At 38.3% G+C, this 20,916-nt stretch overlaps 1 protein-coding gene across 2 annotated transcripts in view; it reads right to left on the bottom strand.

The window, feature by feature from the left end:
- Window positions 1–6,148: 6,148 nt before the first annotated feature.
- The window catches only part of RSPO3 (R-spondin 3), a 96,884-nt gene continuing 82,116 nt past the window's right edge, over window positions 6,149–20,916 (bottom strand). Inside the window, exons 5-6 of one of the 2 annotated variants that reach the window (XM_055432783.2) lie at window positions 9,094–9,257; window positions 6,149–7,673 (exon numbers count right to left, since the gene is read on the bottom strand). In XM_055432783.2, coding sequence (XP_055288758.1) covers window positions 7,560–7,673; window positions 9,094–9,257 — 278 coding nt within the window. In that variant the 3' untranslated portion in view covers window positions 6,149–7,559. Of the gene's footprint in view, window positions 7,674–7,698; window positions 9,258–20,916 lie in introns of those variants that run through there. The other variant, XM_055432784.2, reaches the window with a different exon arrangement.

Here is a 20,916-nt window from a genome sequence, read left to right on the forward strand (position 1 = left end):
TACTAAATCTAATTGGGTAGCCCTATTGGTCCCTCAAGGCACTGTTGCTGTTAGCTTTATAATAAGGATGGAAGAATCTATCTTTTGATTGTTTATTCATTTAAATGATGACTCATAAGTAGATGGTGCTATGGTCTGAACATGTCCCATTCCAAATTAATATCTTGAAATCCTAATGCCTGTTGTAATGGTATTAGGAGATAGGGTTATTATGTCATGTGGATGTAGCCCTCATGATTGGAATTAGTGCCCTTGTAAAAGAGGGTCCAGAGAGATCCTTACCCTGTTTTACCACAAGAGGACCCAACAAGAAGGTGCCATCTATTAACCAGAAAGTGGGCCCTCAAAGGTGAGGTGAAAGTCGCTCAGTCATGCCCTTTGCGACCCCATGGACTATACATACAGTCCCTGGAATTCTCCAGGCCAAAATACTGGAATGGGTAGCCATTCCCTTCTCCAGGGGATCTTCTTAATCCAGGGGTCAACCACAGATCTTCTGCATTGCTGAAGATTCTTTACTAGCTGAGCCACCAGGGAAGCCCAAGAGTACTGGAGTGGGTAGCCTATCCCTTCTCCAGTGGATCTTTCTGACCCGGGAATCGAATTGGGGTTTCCTGCATTGCAGGCAGATTCTTTACCAGCTGAGCTACCAGGGAAGCCCTAAGTGGGCCCTAACTAGATATCAGATCTTCTGGTGCCTTCATCTTGAGTTTCTAAACTTCAGAACTGTTATTTATAAGCTACCAGACTTAGTTATTTTGTTATGGCAGTCCAAATGGACTAAGACAGATAGGAAATACATCTACTGATTAGTTTTATAGAACTATCCCACAGGTGACTATATCAAACCTGAAACAACTGATGCTTTTCTACAGTCATTTCTCTTTAAACTTACTAATTTTTAATTATTCGTTGTTAATTTAATTGCTTATAAATTATCTAATTGGCTGGTTGTTTTGAGGGGTGGAAAGGGTGGAGGCAAGAAAATTGATATTGGTCCTGAATTTCATATTGCTTCAGCCTGGAGCAATGGCTATGACCAAACAATCTATTTTGATGATGTGGAAAGGATAATTTTCATAATAAACTTGAAAAATCTGGAGACATGGAATAGCACATTCTAATGGTCTCTTCCTTTCTAAAAATAGTAGCATTTTGGGTTTGATTGGATCATATGGATTCCAATTAAGCTCTATTCTCTTGACCCTTTCTTTCACATGTTGCATATTAAGCTGTGCTTTAAATATTTCACAGTCAACAAGTGGAAATATTGGTTTACCACAATAATTCATTTCCCCCCTCCCACCCTAAAAATGTCAACATTTAAAGGAGACTAGGATGGCAATCAAGAAAGTTAAGATTCATTTGCATGAAAATGATTCACTTTTCTAAACTGACTCTGCTTGTCTATGTCTTTTTTGGAATCATAAATTATTCTCACTGCTGGTTTGGATAAAACTGTGATCTGTTTTCCTGTAGTGTGTGGTGTGTTCTTGTTATGAGTCATAACCATTCTTTTCTATGGGAAAAAGATGAGTAGGGGCAAACTATGTGATAAATAGGATCTGTTTCTAAATAGTTATCTCATAAAGACAATCCCTAGGATGTTAAATACCAAGTGTTTTTATTTTTGCTTTTTCTAGTTTTTATTTTTGTACTGTCTTTTTGACTCATGGCATGTAAGATATTCCCCAACTGGGGATCCAATCCAAGCCCCTTGCAGTGGAAGCACGAAGTCATAACCCCACTGGGCTGCCAGGGAAGTCCTAGTTTCCTTTTGATTTTATTAAACTACTGCTTTAAGACTCTTTTCCAGTGAGTCAACTCGTCCCCTGAGGTGGCCAAAGTATTGGAGTTTCAGCTTTAGCATCAGGCCTTCCAATGAACACCCAGGATTGATCTGCTTTAGAATGGACTGGTTGGATCTCCTTGTTGTCCAAGGGACTCTCAAGAGTCTTCTCCAGCACCACAGTGCAAAAGCATCAATTCTTCGGCGATCAGCTTTCTTCACAGTCCAACTCTCACATCCATACATGACCACAGGAAAAACCATAGCCTTGACTAGACGGACCTTGGTTGGCAAGGTAATGTCTCTGCTTTATAATATGCTATCTAGGAGGGATTGGGGGTGGGAGGACACGGGGACGACAGAGAATGAGATGGCTGGATGGCATCACCGACTCGATGGACATGAGTTTGAGTGAATTCCAGGAGTTGGTGATGGACAGGGAGGCCTGGCATGCTGTGATTCATGGGGTTGCAAAAAGTCGGACACGACTGAGTGACTGAACTGAACTGCTTTAAGAAGTGTAAAATAATGTCTTTCCTTAGTTTTACATTGAGTAGAGGAACTTATTAAACTGTTTCTTCTCCAAATTATTCCAAGACTAGTTTTTAAATCATTAGGTCATTTTTTTCCCCTTCTCAAATTAGCCAACCAAAAAAAAAAAAAAAAACCAAACACAATCAAGCAAAGTATAGGACCAAAGCAAGGGGAGAGGCTACAGTCCAGGATGACTGACATTGCCATCAGGAAGAGCCCAGTGTCCCATGCCCTAAGGCTAGGAATGTGGCCTTTTCTTTTTTATTGGATAACTTTCTTGGGGAGAAGCAGGGCTTCCCCGATAGCTCAGTTGGTAAAGAATCTACCTGCAATGCAAGAGACCCCGGTTTGACTCCTGGATTGGGAAGATCCACTGGGGAAGGGATAGGCTACCCACTCCAGTATTCTGGCCTGGAGAATTCCATGGACTGTATAGTCCATGGGGTCGCAAAGACTCAGACACAACTGAGCGACTTTCGCTTTCACTTGGGGAGAAGCAGTGAGGCAGTACATAACTGTCAGTGAGTAAAGCTAAGGGTCCCCATTCTTTTGGAATCAAAAGTTTTCTTCTATTTTCTTTTTTTCAAACCTTGAGACTGTCATGGCCAGATGGTTGACTGAGCTGTCATAGAACTTTCTGCCTCTTGGGAGGTTGGAACTCGGCAAGAGTGTGGATGATCCAGGGACAGAGAGAACACGTGGTAGCATCAACGCACTCAAAAACATCTCCAGTATAAAATTAAGGTTTAGTGGGAACTTATGTTACTGTGTTCAGGCACCACAAAATCTACAAAATGAAGTGGTGTCCCCTTCCCCATTTTTGATGTACCTCCAATGACAGCAGCTATAAGAAAAATAGAGTGAAAGTTGCTCAGTAGTATCAGACTCTCTGTGACTCCACGGACTGCAGCCCACCAGGCTCCTCTTTCCATCGGATATTTCTGGGCAAGGATACTGGCGTGGTTTGCCATTTCCTTCTTCAGGGGATCTTCTCGACCCAGGGATACAATGGGGGTCTCCTGCACAGCAGGCATTGTTTTACCGACTGAGCTACCAGGGAAGCCCCAACAGAAAAATAAGCCAGAAGGAAAGACTGCGTGCTGCATTCTCAAATATGGGGTCTGTCACCTCAGGAATGAGTGCGTTTATTAATCCCTTCTTGGGAGGGATATGGATAATTTCCTCTAAAAATAGTCTCCAGTGTCTCAACAGTGTGAGGAAGGGAGAAAGGCAATCTGTAGCTTTAGCTAGTGACTGGCTAGCAACAATAGTAGCTTGTATATTTCCTGTGCTTTGTAATTTCAAAGCACTTATCTTATTATAAAAGTAGGCATCTCTGCAAAAATTTTAATGGGTTGTTAAGTGGGTTGAAAAACTCTATCTCTTGCTTAAAATCTACTCGTGATATGGAAGTTTGATAGGGATAACTAAAATAGTAACTGATGTTAATGGTACAAAAACTTTTCCAATAAAGATTTGCTAATTTTCTATTTTTAAAAGTAAAACGTAGTCTTTAGTAGACTATTCAATATTTTTGATTGTCTCAATATCATTTTGAACAATATTTTTCATTGCTCAGACTGTAGATATAGAAGCGTAAGGTATTTTTCAGGCTATTTATGGTCATGAAATTCAGTCTTCTGAAATTATCATGCTGCCAGTTTTCCAGCTAATAACATATTCTTACTGGTTGAGATTCTCTTACAAGTGTATTTTCACGACTATGGGGAATTCCCTGGTGGTCCAGTGTCTAAGACTCTGTGCTCTCAGTGCAGGGGACCTGGGTTTGATCCCTGGTCAGGTGACTAGATCCTCCATGCAGCAGACTTGGTGCAGCCAAATAAATAAATAATGACTATGAATAAAGCTATGGTTACTCTTTTTGCCTCTGTCTTTACTTCCCTCCATTCATTTCTTTTCTTCATTTCTTAAAACCTGCTTATATGATGGATATGCTGCTCTTTGAACTACTGGAGAGACAGGATGGGCAAGAAAAGACGTGTGACAAGTGAAACACTAATACTGAATGTCTGAAGTAGCTAGGAGAAAGTGAGGCATTATCTGAAGGAAGTTGTTTTGGCAGTTCCAGTAGTGAAAAAGATCTGCTGATGCTTCTTCCCATGTCATTTTAACCCTTGACAAGGACTCAAGGATAGAATTGGCCAATATCCTGCTTACACGAAAGAGAACCAAATTGAGAGTCATTAAGGCAATGGCACCCCACTCCAGTACTCTTGCCTGGAAAATCCCATGAGGAGAGGAGCCTGGTAGGCTGCAGTCCATGGGGTCGCGAAGAGTCGGACACGACTGAGCGACTTCACTTTCACTTTATACAGTAATAAAGAATGGCTATAGCAATCCAGGACTTTCCCAAGGAGCCATACTTGCCATTCCTTTTGTATATGAGTGCTGGTCTTTTTCTGAGGGCACATAATTCTCATTTTTTCCATTTCCCTCTGAGCACACTTGAATCCTACCATCAAGTCTCCTACTAGACAGCCCATAGACCCTTTGGAGCCCCCATCCCACCCCCGCTCCCAACACACACTCATACAAATAGTCACATTTGAGTTCAGATTCAGAGTTGAGTCTTATCCTGGGCTAAGGCTTCTGTGATTTGACTTCTCTGCTTCTTCTTTATGAGCTACTAGTTCAGATCACAAGAAACTACTCTTATAATACGTTTATGGACTTTTTTGGAAATAAGGATAAACACGATTTTTTTTTTTTTTGGTCACACTGTACAGCATGTGCAACTTCCCTGATTAGGGATCAAACACATGCCTTCAGCAGTGGAAGCATGGAGTCTTAACCACTGTATCACCAGGGAATTCCAAAGAGTTATGAGGTAGGGGAAGGAGCAAGGGCAGAGCTGAAGTGACTTCCAGGCTTATTGATTTCTGCTTCTGTGACTTTGGGTGCTTCTCTGTGCTCTAGCTTCCTCATTATAACAACAAATATATCAATAACCTGCTCACTGTGCTTTGGAGATAATTACATAATATAGTTTAGTCAAAGGATAACTGGTGAGTATGAAGGAGTTACAGACAATTTGGGGGTTTTGTTTCTTGTTTCTAATAAATCCAAAAGTAAGAATATAATAAAAATGATAACACATCTACTAAGTTAGTGGCTTGGGAACAACCTGGAGGGGTTGGTAACTAGGTTGGTAACAACCTAGTCGGGGCAGGAGGTGAGAGGGACCTTCAAGTAGAAGGGGACATGGGGAAACCTATGGCTGATTCATGCTGATGTTTGGTAGAAACCAACACAGTACTGTTAAGCAATTATGCTTCAGTTAAAAATAAATAGGTTAAAAAACAGGTGAAATGTTATTGTTCGCAATAGAAAAAGTCTCAGCTGATCCAACCACCATCTTTATGTAATCTTATTCTTTAGTGGAGGATGAATGTATATTGGCTTCCAGACTAACTCTGTGTTACAAGAAGTAACATATCAGCTTTAGAAAGAGGCCTTGTCTCCCACTAATTTGCCCAGAAATAGTTGCAGTTGTACTGAGATAGAGTCTAGTTAGTTCCTCAGTGTCTTTATGCTCATTTATTTTAAAAAATGCATACTTTTAAGAATACGTGATTTCTTAATTTTAACAAGATCCAAGACAAAACCTGTGTTTACATTTTGGTTACTAATATACATTTCATTTCCACTGAATCCCACAGATATACTTATTCCTTGAAATTATTACATCAAGGAATTACTTATTCCTTGAAATTAATGTAATAATTTCAAGGAATAAGAAGTTAATGTAATAATTTCAAGGACTAAGCACACTTATATGGATAATATCACATATTAATCAAGATAAAAATTGATTTATATGTGGCTTGTGGGATTAGTTATTTTTCTTGATATGTATTACATATAGAATAATTACTATATTGAGTGGTGAAACTTCTAATTCTCATTTAAGAGCCTGTACATTTCCACTTTTTGGGAAAGCAAAGTTGGGGAACCCAGAAGGACACTGTCATTACTGAGGAGTTATTAGGGACGTGACCTGGAACTAACACAAAGGACACAGGCTGCCCTGCCAGTGGCCATCTCCAGACTACCTCTTTCACGCTGCACATAAGAAATGGGGACTCAGAGCAGTTAAGTAGTTTGCCAGTTGTTAAGTAGTGCCAGCTACCTATGATTGGATAGAAAAAAGACCTCCTTTCTCTTATAAAGTAGAATTTGGAGACCAGAACAGGTGTGTGGATCAAACACAGATTTACATTGCTGCATTCCCTTGATTTTCTTTGTATCTAGACTTTACCAGCCATCTGCCACCATTAACAATTTACCAGATCTCAGAGACAGAATCACAGCAGAAAGTTAATGCCTTCAGTGACGAATTTTATCAGAAGTCAAACAGGAGATTTTCACAAATTTGAGTAGGTTGCTAGTTTGAAGATGATAATGATTTCATGTGCTTTAAGATCTAATTAAAAGTGGATTAAGAACTGCAGTTAAAGTTGATGTTTTCTTTGTCTTCACTTATATTTCACCCAATATGTGACTATAATGCTGGTTTTCATTTCTTTTTCCTTTGTAATAATGCTACTTGTAATTATGCGCTGCGTCAGGGATTTAGATTATCTGCCAAAGTCTGGGGGACCACAGGGTAATAGTCTGGAGTCAAAATACCTGGGAAGATATGATAATCCTTTACCACAGTTGTTGTGTCTTGGTTTATTTAACCTTTTTCAGCGTTGCATATGCAGGTGTAGACCTTCTCTGTCATCGCTTGTTGAAAGGATGAAGACAATGATAAACATAGAAAATACACAAAAATCATTTGGCCACATAGGCTTGACTAGGTAAGATTGAGGACAAATAGAAATCGCCTCTTAAGGTCTAGAAGATGGGACTATGCTTCCACCTAACACAACTCTGTAAGGAAAATGTATGTTTCTCCTTGGTGAAATTTTGTAGTTGAAGATTGGATTATTTTTATACGTAACACATTTCACGTGGACAAGAAAAGAAAATACAGAATAAGAAACAGGAACGTATCACTCAAAAATTTTATATCTTGGGAGAGGAAAAGAGAAATAAGGCAAGAAGTCCACATGAAGAGTACAGTTTGTGGAGAAAGAATGACCAGAAATTGGCAGCTAGAAACCAGATTCATTGTCAGCTCTTCAGAAAGCAGTGCTCTTTAGAGGGCTAGGAAGACTGGTGAACAGGGAAGCTGTGTGTCCTTCCATTGCAACAGGAAGGTTATGGTGGGTCATGAGATTCTGTGGCACCTGTCTCCTCTTGCCCCAGGCTGGCTGTGGCCTCTCTGAAATACTGGTGAAGCCTCCAGATAGGGTGACTTCAGTTCCCCAAAGAGATCCAGAGACTGAAAAAACACGCAGAAGAAAAGGCCAAATGTTCAAGATGCCGGAGGAACTGACATACAAGAAAAGATACAAATTTCGAAACAAAGAAGAGGGAGTAATGAAATCATTTAGGGAGGCCCCTGTAGCTATAACTAGAATTTTTTAATCACAATAAGAAAAATGGGATAAATATCTTCTAATACATTATAAGTAAATTTCCATCAGCTCAGATAAGGCTGGACTCCAAAAGCAAACACTGAGAATTGTAATATGTTCTGAATTCCATAGGATCCACAATCCTCTTTCCCAATTCAGGAATCTCTAAGAGTAAAAACTTTTTAATAAAACAAACAATAAAATGAACAAAACTTTAAAAACTATCAACAAATATATTTATTGTGGTGGCTTTCCCCCCTATTAGATACACTTTGTTAGAAAGTAGTATCCCTTTTAGTTCCATGTGGACAATTAAGCAGGTAATAAGATTGTTTTTCCCCCTCCCAGTTGAAAGAGAAAGAAAACACACGACTTTGCAAACATGTTATATTTTCCTTGCTCTAGTTTTTGTTTTCTATGAAATCAGAATTTTCTTCTAATAAGTATGATTTTGTTTTTGGAAGTAAGTTACAGGTACATGTTTACAGACATATAACCCAAGGGGTAGCAGAGGCTGAACCACACAGTGCGGACATAGGCTGGAGACCTGTTCCAGGCAACCACAACCCTTCACAGTTCTGTAAAGCACAAAATCATCTCCAGCTCTATGGTTGCTTCCACATTTTGCCTTCCTCCAATCCCATACAGTATATTAATTCTGAAAATATGTGCACTCTCATGCTTCTTGCAGAAGGACAAATGAGGGCAAGAGAACCAAGCTTAGAACAATTGTTTCCGTGGTGATAATTCCTATGATTCCAAATGCCAGGCCCTAATATCTGAGCACTCCCTAGATTTCCTGCACAAAACAACACTGTCTTTTGAAAGGTGTTTCTCTCCTCTGATCTCTGGTTTCTTTTGAAGGGACACAGCATCTTTGAGTTTGCAGAACTATCATTTGCTTCTTTAAACAATAGCTTGAAAACATGTTTTTATAGGGAGAAGATGTTGCTTCTCCAGCTGTCATCATTAGGTTGTTACAGCTTCTAGCCTATTGATGATTATGTACAAAATTTCTTGTCTCTTAAAAATGCACAGAAGCACATAAGATAACCATTCAAAAGCATCCCTTCTTTGGACTTTTGGCTCTTTGTTGTTAACTATGCTTGTATGAAGAATATAGCAACTATCTGGAATGTTGTTTAGACTGAGCAGTAACTGACACATTGTCCATTTGTGGTCCTAATGGCTAGAGCACCTGTCCTGGGCATCTGGTGGAGATAGCAGCATTACGAGTTTACGGCAATCTCATGGGACCCTCTAGTGTACAGTGCTGACGGATACCGATTTCTGTTGTTTATCCTGGACCTTTCGTTTCTTCTGCTGCTGTTTGTTTTCTCGTTGCTCTGGAGTTTCCCTGCTGGGCTCCAGACCTTTGTTATCAGGTATTGCATCTTTACTTTCTTCTTTATTAGGTTTTTTTCTTTTTCTCTCCCTTCCTTTTCTTCCTGAAATGAAAGGAGACACATTTTAAAAAGCATTCAGTCATGTTCAATTTCATTTTTCAAAGTTTTTAAAGGCAAGTTGAATTTCTCTTAGGTTGCATACCATGCCCATAGATACGAAATTATCTACTATTTAAATCGTTCATTCAATTAGTTTTTTTTTTCAAGTTTGACGTTTTTTTAATGAGGTAACAAGTTATAGATATTCAATCCATTTTCCTCTTACCTCTCCAGAGGGAAACAAGCCAGATTTGGGGGTTTATCATTCTCATACAGGTTTTTAATATGTATATACATCAAACTTTGTTTTCATGTTCTCAAACTACTAAATCTCACACAATACATATCAGTTGGCCATTTTTAAGTCTTTTTTTTGAGGTGTAAAGTTAATACGCATACCTTATATTTATTCATTTTAACAGCCAAATTCTACAAACTACAATTTATTTATTCATTCTTCTAATGGACATTGGTTCCAGGCTTTTACAACTAAAAACATTTTACTGCAATGAACTTTTTGTGCCCATTTCCTTGAGTACACATGTCAAGAACTCCTTGCTGCTGCTGCTACTGCTAAGTCACTTCAGTCGTGTCTGACTTTGTGAGACCCCATAGAAGGCAGTCCACCAGGCTCCGCCGTCCCTGGGATCCTACAGGCAAGAACACTGGAGTGGGTTGCCATTTCCTTCTCCATATTCAATTAGTTTTATGAAGGCTGTTGTGCTATACTTTAAGCAATGCAAACATGAAACACAGGCAACATATGATGAAGTAATTAATATCTGATAGTTCTGAATTCCAGAAGGTTCTATTGCTATAAGTTTGGTATGAGTATAATTTTACATGATAGCTATTGATGGATAATATAAATTTTCAAATAGATTTCTGGTGGCTCAGATGGGAAAGAATCTGCCTGCAATGCAGAAGACCCAGGTTCAATCCCTAGGTCAGGAAGATCCTGGGGAGAAAGGAATGGCAACCCACTCCAGAATTCTTGCCTGGAGAATTCCATGGATAGAAGAGCACGGCAGACTACACTCTATGGGGTTGCAAAGAGTCAGACAAGACTGAGAAATTAATACTTTCAAGAAACTTACTAATGTGTATATGTTACTTGACTCCTACAAAAGGTTCTATTTTGTTTTCAAATTTTTCCAAGTAGCAGTTACCTATTTGCATTCTGTCCCAAAGAAAGGCAATGTCAAAGAAGGTTAAAACTACTGCACTGTTGCACTCTTCTCACATGCTAGCAAAGTAATGCTCAAAATTCTCCAAGCCACGCTTCAACAGTACATGAACCATGAACTTCCAGATGTTCAAGCTGGATTTAGAAAGGGCAGAGATCAAATTGCCAGCATCCGTTGGATCATTGAAAAAGCAAGAAAGTTCCAGGAAAAACATCTACTTTTGCTTTATTGACTACACCAAAGCCTTTGACTGTGTGGATCACAACAAACCGTGGAAAATTCTTCAAGAGATGGGAATACCAGACCACCTGATCTGCCTCCTGAGAAATCTTTATGCAGGTCAAGAAGCAACAGTTAAAACCAGATATGGAACAACAAACTGGTTCCAAATCGGGAAAGGAGTACGTCAAAGCTGTATATTGTAATCCTGTTTATTTAACTTATATGCAAAGTACATCATGAGAAATGCTAGGCTGGGTGAAGCACAAGCTGGAGTCAAGATTGCAGGGAGAAATATTAATAACCTCATATGCAGAAGACATCACCCTTATGGCAGAAAGTGAAGAAGAACTAAAGAGCCTCTTGGTGAAAGTGAAAGAGGAGAGTGAAAAAGCAGGCTTAAAGCTCAACATTCAAAAAACTAAGATGATAGCATCTAGTCCCATTACTTCATGGCAGATAGATGGGGAAACAAGGGAAACAGAGAGAGACTTTATTTTTTTTTGGGCTCCAAAATCACTGCAGATGATGAGTGCAGCCACGAAATTAAAAGACGCTTGCTCCTTGGAAGAAAAGTTATGACCAACCTGGACAGCATATTAAAAAGCAGAGACGTTACTTTGCCAACAAAGGTCTGTCTAGTCAAGGCTACGGTTTTTCCAGCAGTCATGTATGGATGTGCGAGTTGGACGATAAAGAAAGCTGAGCACTGAAGAATTGATGCTTTTGAACTGTGGTGTTGGACAAGACTCTTGAGAGTTCCTTGGACTGCAAGGAGGTCCAACCAGTCCATCCTAAAGGAAATCCGTCCTGAATATTCATTGGAAGGACTGATGCTGAAGCTGAAGCTCCAATACTTTGGCCACCTGATGGGAAGAACTAGCTCATTGGAAAAGACTCTGACACTGGGAAAGACTGAAGGCAGGAGGAGAAGGGGACGACAGAGGATGAGATGGTTGGATGGCATCACTGACTGGATGGACATGAGTTTGAGCAAGCTCTGTGAGTTGGTGAAGAACAGGGAAGCCTGGTGTGCTGCAGTGCACAGGGTCGCAGAGTCGGACACGACTGAGTGACTGAACTGAACTGATACATCTGCATGTCATCTACTAGAAGAAAATTAATTTGCATAATATGCAAATAAGGTTGAGGATAATTATATTTTAATATGAATATTTATATGTTGAAAATAATTTTTATTGAAAATTCTCTACATGCAGGGGTACCTGTGACTATGACTTATCAACAACCCTATGGTATTAGCCGCAAGGGCAGGAACTTTATCTCTCTCAACCAAATAAGTAGATATTTATTGAAATATACTGGATTCCATGAGAATCTTGACCTTGAACAGGGTTTGAAGCACAGATTTATTCAGATACACAGTGTGAAACATTTTAAAAAGTGGAATCAATACAACTTAAAGGTTTTGATGTAGGAAGCATAGTGAAAGAAAGACTGGGGCCAGGACGAAGAAATGAATTTCATTCTATTGGCCTTGGGTAACCATTAACAATTTTAGGAGAGAGTAATTTGATCAATGGGCTTCCCAGGTGGTGCTAATGGTAAAGAACCTGCCTGCCAATGCAGGAGACATAAGAGATGCAGGTTTGATCCCTGGGTCAGGAAGATCCCCTGAGGATGGCCTGGCAACCCACTCCAGTATTCTTGCCTGGAGAATTCCATGGACAGAGAAGCCTGTCAGGCTATGGTCCACAGGGTCACAAAGAGTCAGACACGACTGATATGACTCAGCACGCAATTTGATCAAAGTGCATGAGTCTGGCACCAAATTAGATGAATTGTTTTTAAATTTCAAATTAGTATATTAGCTATATTTTATTATTATGTTAACATTTTACACATACAACCTACATTGTAAAGTAATTTTCAGGGCATGGTTTAGCAATCTCTATTAGCAAACATATCCCAGTGAGAAATTACTCATTCAAATCAATACAGTAAGTGAAAACTAAGAACCAAGTATACCTGGGTGTGGAAGAAATTCTGATTGGGCGTATCCCTACATATTGAGTCATGTAGAATCTGAAATTAGTTTCAGTCTACAAAAAGTCATTTTGAACAAAAGTATTTTCGAGAAATTATTTGCATGGGAGAACCAAAATATTTTCACATCCTGAAATAGGCTGCAAATATTGAATTCAGTGGTTTGGCTTTCCTTTTCTTGAGCTCTGGTTATGGAATTCTAGGAACCAACATTATTAATACTGTATATGTATGCTCAGCCAACACAGTCTGCTTCGATTTTATGCCACAACTAGCTTTGTCTGAGACTATATTTATAAAGTCTTCCAGTTACTTTGTGAAAACTTGCCTTGTTGGGCTCAACATAAAATTTTGGACTTTAAAGGAGAGTAAACAAAAATAAGAATTCAGACCATGTAAATCAAATATCAGGCAAATTATTTGGGATATGTAGAGAACAAAAAATATTAGAGTTGACTATTACGTCTAGATCTGACTAGTCATATCCAGATTCATGAATTCCAGTATTCTTTTCACTTAAAAGACTATTGCTGGATTGATGAGATTTCTATAGAAGAAATTCAGGGTGTTTTCTTTTTTTTCATGTTGGCTTTACACATTTTCAGTGCTGACATGAACTTAGTAACTAAGAGAAAACCGAAAAGTTAATTTATTGCCTTGCATGTGTACTATCATTTAATTTTCATAAATCTGTACAAACTGAAAGAGATAGATGCTGGTTTTTGTGGTATGTGCTTGATTTTCCAAAGAACATGGCTGAAAAGGTTAGATTACATAATATCTCCATTTGAAGAGCATTTTGGAGGTGTTCAAGTTCAACCCTAAAAATATAGTCAGTGAAAATCATTCCAAAGTTCCATAAAAACTACTGACCCTAAACAAAATGTTATTTTTATGGAAATCATCCAAAAGTTCAGTGTTTGACATTGTTCTCTTGATGATGGTCCAACATTTTACAGCTGTGATCCCAACCATAAAAAATATATTGTTTCTTTCTTGGTCATGGATTGATTTATATGTTTGCTAGCTACATGTGACAACATATTCAACTTACAGTGCATTTCTGTTTATTAGCAAACTGATGTGATTATTTCTTAATACAGGCAGAAACATTCTTGGAAGTAGCTTGAAACTCAGTATTAGAGTTTTATTATCCAAGGAATAACTATTTAGTCTGGGCGGTGAGTGAAAGGGGAGGCTCTACTAAAGTAACAGGAAACTAGCACGTTGTACGTTGTTGTTGCCTAACAGAGGGCTATTGCACAATAAAAAAATGAGATTATTATTTTTTACAGGCCATGTGTTAGTGGTTGGAAATGCTAACTATCTTGCATAAGTAATATATTTTCCTCTTGTCCAAGAAATAAAAATGCAGAAGAGTGTCTCTAGTCCATTAAAAATCACATGCAATTTGGGAAACTCTGTCAGGTTTTCATTAAAGGGGATTTCTTTTTCTGTTCTGCTGACTTTTCATTGATGTGGGCAGGAGTTATTTTATACATTTTTTGGTGACTTTGTAAACTATGCATTCCAGTTATCACAGACTTACATATACATTTGTGCTTTGTCATTCACTGATTATGTGTGTGCATGCACACACGCACACCAGAATTTGGTTGCAGAGTGCTCCAATGATTAAAAGAATGTTCGTCATGTTTCCATGTCCCAGCTATGAGGGCAGTGTTTGGAGAGAAACCATCAAAAGGAAATTAGTCCTTTCATAGAAAAGTGTAACGTTTAAGAACATTAAACATTACATTAGTCTGAAAAACATGGTGCTCAGATTCTAGATCTGCCACCAGATAGTTATGTGACTTTTGACAAGTTGATATCTCTTGGGATTAATTGTCTGATATTTAAAATGGGGATAATCATTACCACTTGCTAAACTTTTTAAGGATGCTTGTAAAACACTTAGCATAGTACATGGCACACATTAATCATGGGAGAAATGAAGGCTAATGTTATTAACTCATTACACAAACAGGAATTAAGCCTCTATCCCTGCCAAGGAGTGTGTTAAAACCTGGAGATACAAGTGAGATATGGAGACAGATACAATAAATAAAGCCGCACACTAATGCAAAAATAGTAGCATGTACAAGATCTATTGGTTGCAGAGCAAGGAAAGCATTGAACTCTGCCAATGGAGATTGAAAAAGACTCCCCAGATGGGGTGATGTTTAAGCTGAGCTTTAAAGAATTAATGAGAGTCTGCCAGGCTGATGAGGGAAAAAGGGCACAGCAGGCAGTGAACAATATGTCAGTGGCATGAAGGCATGCAAGGACATGGTGAATCTGGGGAACTGAAGTAGACTTCCTTGGTTTGATCAGAGTCTATATATAGTATATTACCCAGAGAAGCTGGAACGACAGACAGGACTTGATTGCCATTTTGGGAGTTTGTTCTGAGGACCAGTGGTACTGAAAACTGGAGAAGGGCAAGTGTCAGAATCTGAGAGCAAAGCAGAATTTGGGTGTTTCTGTGACTAGTTTAGAAAAGGCTATTTTCTGTTTCAGAAACACTTCTAAAAGTAATAAGAACCCATAAACTGAGTATGGTGATGACTGGTATTTATTTTTGAGCCTTGATTTTTAAAAGAGTAGCTAAAATTTAGCCAAAATCTCTGTGAAGACCATATAGCCACATATTATTCAAGTTTTATTATTATTTTTGCAAATCATAATTGAGTAGGCGACTGACATTTTTGAGATTCTGAAGTTATTTTCTATGAATACAATACTGGAGTGGGTTTCCATGCCCTCCTCCAGGAGATCTACCCAACCCAGGGATCTAACCCCAGGTCACCTGCATTGCAGGCGGATTCTTTACTGTCTGAGACAACCAGGGAAGCCCATGAATACAATAGTGTATTGTCACTTATGTAAAGATCTCCTAGGGCCTTCTGCAAACCGGGTTTCCAAGTACAGATGACTTTGAAAAATAGATTCCTAGTACCACTCCTGGAGATGATGAGTCAGTAGTTTAATGATGGGCCCAGGAGTTAATAACATGTTCTGCTACTGCTGCTAAGTCACTTCAGTCGTGTCTGACCCTGTGCGACCCCATAGACGGAAGCCCACCAGGCTCCCCTGTCCCTGGGATTCTCCAGGCAAGAACACTGGAGTGGGTTGCCATTTCCTTCTCCAATGTGTGAAAGTGGAAAGTGAAAAGTGAAAGTGAAGTCTCTCAGTTGTGTCCGACCCTTAGCGACCCCACGGACTGCAGCCTACCAGTCTCCTCCATCCATGGGATTTTCTAGGCAAGAGTACTGGAGTGGCTTGCCATTGCCTTCTCCGAATAACATGTTCATTCCCAGTTTATTCTGTGCAGCTACATTTAAGAACCATAAATAGAGATCAATAGAAGTCTAATTTTCTCAAACCTGTGCTTTCAAAAAGTTTATTTCATATCACAGCATTGATCATTTAATTTCTTATACTTTCCCCATGGATATCCAGTATGTTTTTTTACTTACTGTAGCTATTAATTTTTAAGTCAAGTTTTCTAATTAGGTACATTTGGAACAGGCACCTATATACAAAATAAAAATTAGTTGCAGATTGTCTTTTTAAAATATGTTCAAACAGAAGTATGAACTGAAAAGAATAAATATAAGAACAAAATAAGTGATCTTGAATAATACTTCCTAAATTATGTATTACATATTTTAAGTTCCAAGTAAAAATATAAACCATAGAAAATGTTCAGTTATCTTTTTAAATGTAATAGGGTTATGAATAAAATAATCATTCTAGTTAGAATCACGAATAGAATTTGTTTGTTGAGAATTACTCAAATTAGGAATATCAGTTCACAATTTTCAGGATGTTTAGAAATTTGTGTATAGATCATTCATTATAAAAGCTGCTTCTTGGTGAATTTCTTGCAAGGTACCACTAAGGGGAGCTATTGAGCTTTAAGTAACTCAACTTCCAAGACAAGTTTTCTCAGAAAGCTAAAAATGTATCCCACACTCTATGAATATCAGAGTCTACGATCAAGCCAGTTAAATGAGTATCTCATTAAAAGTATGAAATTCATTGTTAGGTATTTCTCTTTATTGGGTATGGCAGGAAATTCATTTGAGAAGCCAAGACTTTATACTTTCAAAAGAGCACAAATGATGTGAAAAAGGAGTTAATCTGATTATATTTGGATCTAGAGTTGGACTTGAATTTTGTTTAGAGGATGAAAATTCCAATTTTTTTCCTTTTTTGTGAAGACATCACTGAAGAAATTTCGCAAAGAAGGGGAAATTGCTACAGTATGACTTCTTCAGCAAATATGATCTACTGTGTAAATACATATTTAAAGGTCTTTGAATTGTGGGCTCTATAAACACAGGACAGCTTGACCTAGTGGTGCAGAACAGAGCTGAAAGTCAGCAAGGCTAAATTCCTTCTCAGCCATATTTTTACCAAGTAGAATTGACTTGAGAAATGCATTAAAACCTTTTGGGTTTTTGTTGTTTAACAGAACAGAAATACTTATTTTCTTTCTGTTATTTTAACCTAGGAATTTATTTCAAATACAGTGCAAATATGGTATAATGGATACTTAAAACAAAATAGGCAGACAATGTCTCCAAATGGAAATTTAAGCTACCTGTTTTATCTATTCTGTATAGTTGATCCTTGAGTAGCACAGGTTTGAACTGCACAGATCCATTTATACATGGATATTTTTCAACAATAATACTACAGTACTACAGCTTCCGGTTGGTTAAATCTCCAGATGCAGGGGACCACAGACATGGAGGGTAACTATAAATTATACTTGGATTAACCCTCTGAAGTTGTATAAGGGTCAACCATTGTTTAATACATGAATTAGTTCAACTGTATTTCCATTTAACTTCCAAGATGCTTCTGAGAAATTATTTGCAGAAAAATAATTTGATATATCATTACATGCTCTGCTAAATGCTGTAATTTGGGAAATTATCTTGAGCCCATTTTTGCAAAAATATTAAGACTCAAACAGCATTTTGGCTACCAATTGTAAAGGGTTAATATAAGAGGTGTTCATCTATTGTTAATAGCAGAAAGTGAAGAGAAACTAAAGAGCCTCTTGATGAGAGTGAAAGAGGAGAGTGAAAAAAAAAATGGCTTGGAACTCAACATTCAAAAAACTAAGATGATGACATCCATCATTTTGTGGCAAATGGGAAAAAGTGGAAGCAGTGACATGTTTTTTTCTTGGGCTCCAAAATTACTGCAGACAGTGACTGCAGTCATGAAATTGAAAGACACTGCTCCTTGGAAGGAAATCTAAGATGAACCTAGATAGCATCTTAAAAAGCAGAGAGAGACATCACTTTGCCAACAAAGGTCTGTCTGCCAAAGCTATGGTTTTTGCAGTAGTCATGTACAGATGTGAGAGTTGGACTATAAAGCTGACTGCCAAAGAACTGATGCTTTAGAACTGTGGTGCTGAAGAAGATTTGAGAGTCCCTTGGACTGCAAGGAGATCAAACCAGTCAATCCTAAAGGAAATCAGTCCTGAATATTCACTGGAAGGACTGATGATGAAGCTGAAGTTCCAATCATTTGGCCACCTGATGTGAAGAGCTGACTCACTGGAAAAGACCCTGATGCTGGGAAAGATTGAAGGCAAAAGGAGAAGAGGGTGGCAGAGGATGAGATAAATAGCATCAATAACTCAATGGACAAGAATTTGAGCAAACTCCAGGAGATAGAGGAGGGCAGAAGAGTCTTCCGTGCTGCAGTTCATGGGTTCAGAAAGAGTCGGACATGACTTAGTGACTAAACAACAACAACAACAAATCTATTTATGTCCCATTCTTTTGGGGATTCTGAAACAATATTGTCTTGACTATAAGGTACTGAGTGTAAATTTTCAGAGGTTAAAGAAGATAAACCCAAGCCTCCTACCATGGCACCCAGGGCGCTTATCCTCTGTGACCTGGCCCCTGCTTATGTAGTCATCAACTTGGAAGTCCTCATCCTGCTCTTCCTAGTCACCCCTGCACATCACTCACCATAACCCACAATGCTTACAAATCCCACTGATGCATTTCCCTAGAATGCATTCTCTAGTATCCCTGGATCTAACTCAGACTTAAGTGCTTGCATGTCACACCTTCAGAAAAATCTTCCCCATTCTTGTAACCTTTTCCTAGGCTGGATTAATTATGTCTCTCCTCTCTTTGCTCCTTAAACTCCCAATTAGTAATACTGTTGTAATAATCAAGATGAAGATGACTTAGGCTGTCTATTTTTAGAAATACAATCTGCCACTCTTTCTACTTTTTGACTATCTATTTGCCATGAAGTGATGGGACCGCATGCCATGATCTTAGTTTTTTGAATGTTGAGTTTTAAGCCACCTTTTTCACTATCCTTTTTCACCTTCATCAAGGGGCTCTTTAGTTCCTCTTCACTGTTCCTGGCAATCTTGGTTCCAGCTTGTGATTCATCCAGTCGGCATTTCACATGATACACTCTGCATATAAGTTAAATAAGCAGAGTGACAATATACAGCTTTGATGTACTCCTTTCCCAATTTTGAACCAGTCTGTTGTTCCCTGTCTGGTTTTAACTGTTGCTTCTTGACCTGCATATAAGTTTCACAGGAGGCAGGTAAGGTGGTTTGGTATTCCCATCTCTTGAAGAATTTTCCACTGTTTGTTGTGATCCACACAGTCAAACGCTTTAGCGTAGTCAATGAAACAGAAGTAGATGTTTTTCTGCAAGTTCCTTGCTTTTTCTAAAAGACCCTGATCCTGGGAAAGACTGAGGGCAGGAGGAGAAGGGGGCAACAGAGGATGAGATGGTTGGATGGCATCATTGACTCAACAGACATGAAAACTGCAAACTCCGGGAGATACTGAAGGACAGGGAAGCCTGGCATTCTGCAGTCCATAGTGTCTCCAAGAGTTGAACACCACTTAGCGACTGAACAAAACAATAACAATTTTTAGAAATAGAGTAATGATAGATGACTAAAATTTAATGAACACTTCCAAGTGCCAGCCATACTTCTAAGAGTAAGTACTGTGTCTGTAAGTTCTGTTATCACCTCCATGGAGAGATGAGGAAAACATCTTTTTCAGATGGGGAAAAAGTTGAGGAAAACCACTGCACTTCTCTGCCTTCACATTTTATTTTGACAGAGCACAATGTGACATGACATCCTTGTATTCTTGTTTTATTTACACTGAAACTGATGAGGACAAAAAAACAACAAAAAAAAGACAGTGTCTGGGTGTGAACTAACACAAGAAAACATACAGGTTTTGGAAAGATGAGAATATACTTCCTTGACCTCTTGAAATTCCAGTTTCCTGAGCACCCAGTTGCTCTTCAGAACCTAAGAGTACTTTGCAATAGATGTTTTTTGTCAGCACCATTCATTTACATCATGTGTTACAGGCTTCTGTTTCACTGCTACAAGTCAATTTTCATTATTTCCACCCCTCTCACCATCATACGGAGGTGACATATTGTACACATGTAATTTGGAAATCATTTATATATTTCATCATTCATATGTAACTTAGAAACTTCATTTTGACCTTTAAAACTACTATTATACTTTTACCATTCTAATAGAGTTTATCAGAGATTTTTATATTTATCTAACGTTTAATATCAGATAAAGAGGAAGAAAAACTATGAACTCAAATTTCAAAATCCCACTGAGGTTTGAAGGCAGTTCTGTTATCAATAACTTCATTTTATGGCAGACATCATAAATAGCAATAATAACAACTTTTTAGAATATATATTTCCATAATATCTTAGCATAATGAACTTGCTTTCGCCAAAGCAAATACATTTCTTATTGATTGTTGTCATTAGGTCTTTATGGATTTTTCCCTCTCGTTCAGTTGTTTAAGTAGTTTCATTATTCACTGAAGATATACGATCTGAAATTTTGAATTCTGGCTCCATGTCGCAACTGAACTTTTCATAAGCTTTGCTCCCAAGGTAACTCCAGGCTATCATAGTGCCTCTGTTGCCCAGAATACTACCCTGTAGACTTTTTGCACTCAAAAGGGGCATTAACTTAGAGCCCAAAGGGGACTGTTAAACATATTAAATAATGCATACTACGATGCCCTCTTGTTGTAAGTCATCAGTATTAAAATAGTTAAAAAGTACAAGGAGAAAAAAGGACCTTCAAATGTGTTACTATTTGCAATATGCACAATTTACCCATTATAAAAGTAAAGTGCATCCTGTTTTTTATATTACAATATTTAAAAAATATAACAGGGCAT

This window comes from Moschus berezovskii, chromosome 10 (genome assembly GCF_049115385.1).
Source record: "Moschus berezovskii isolate FMDL1 chromosome 10, NW_MosBer_1.0, whole genome shotgun sequence".
NCBI lineage: Eukaryota > Metazoa > Chordata > Mammalia > Artiodactyla > Moschidae > Moschus > Moschus berezovskii.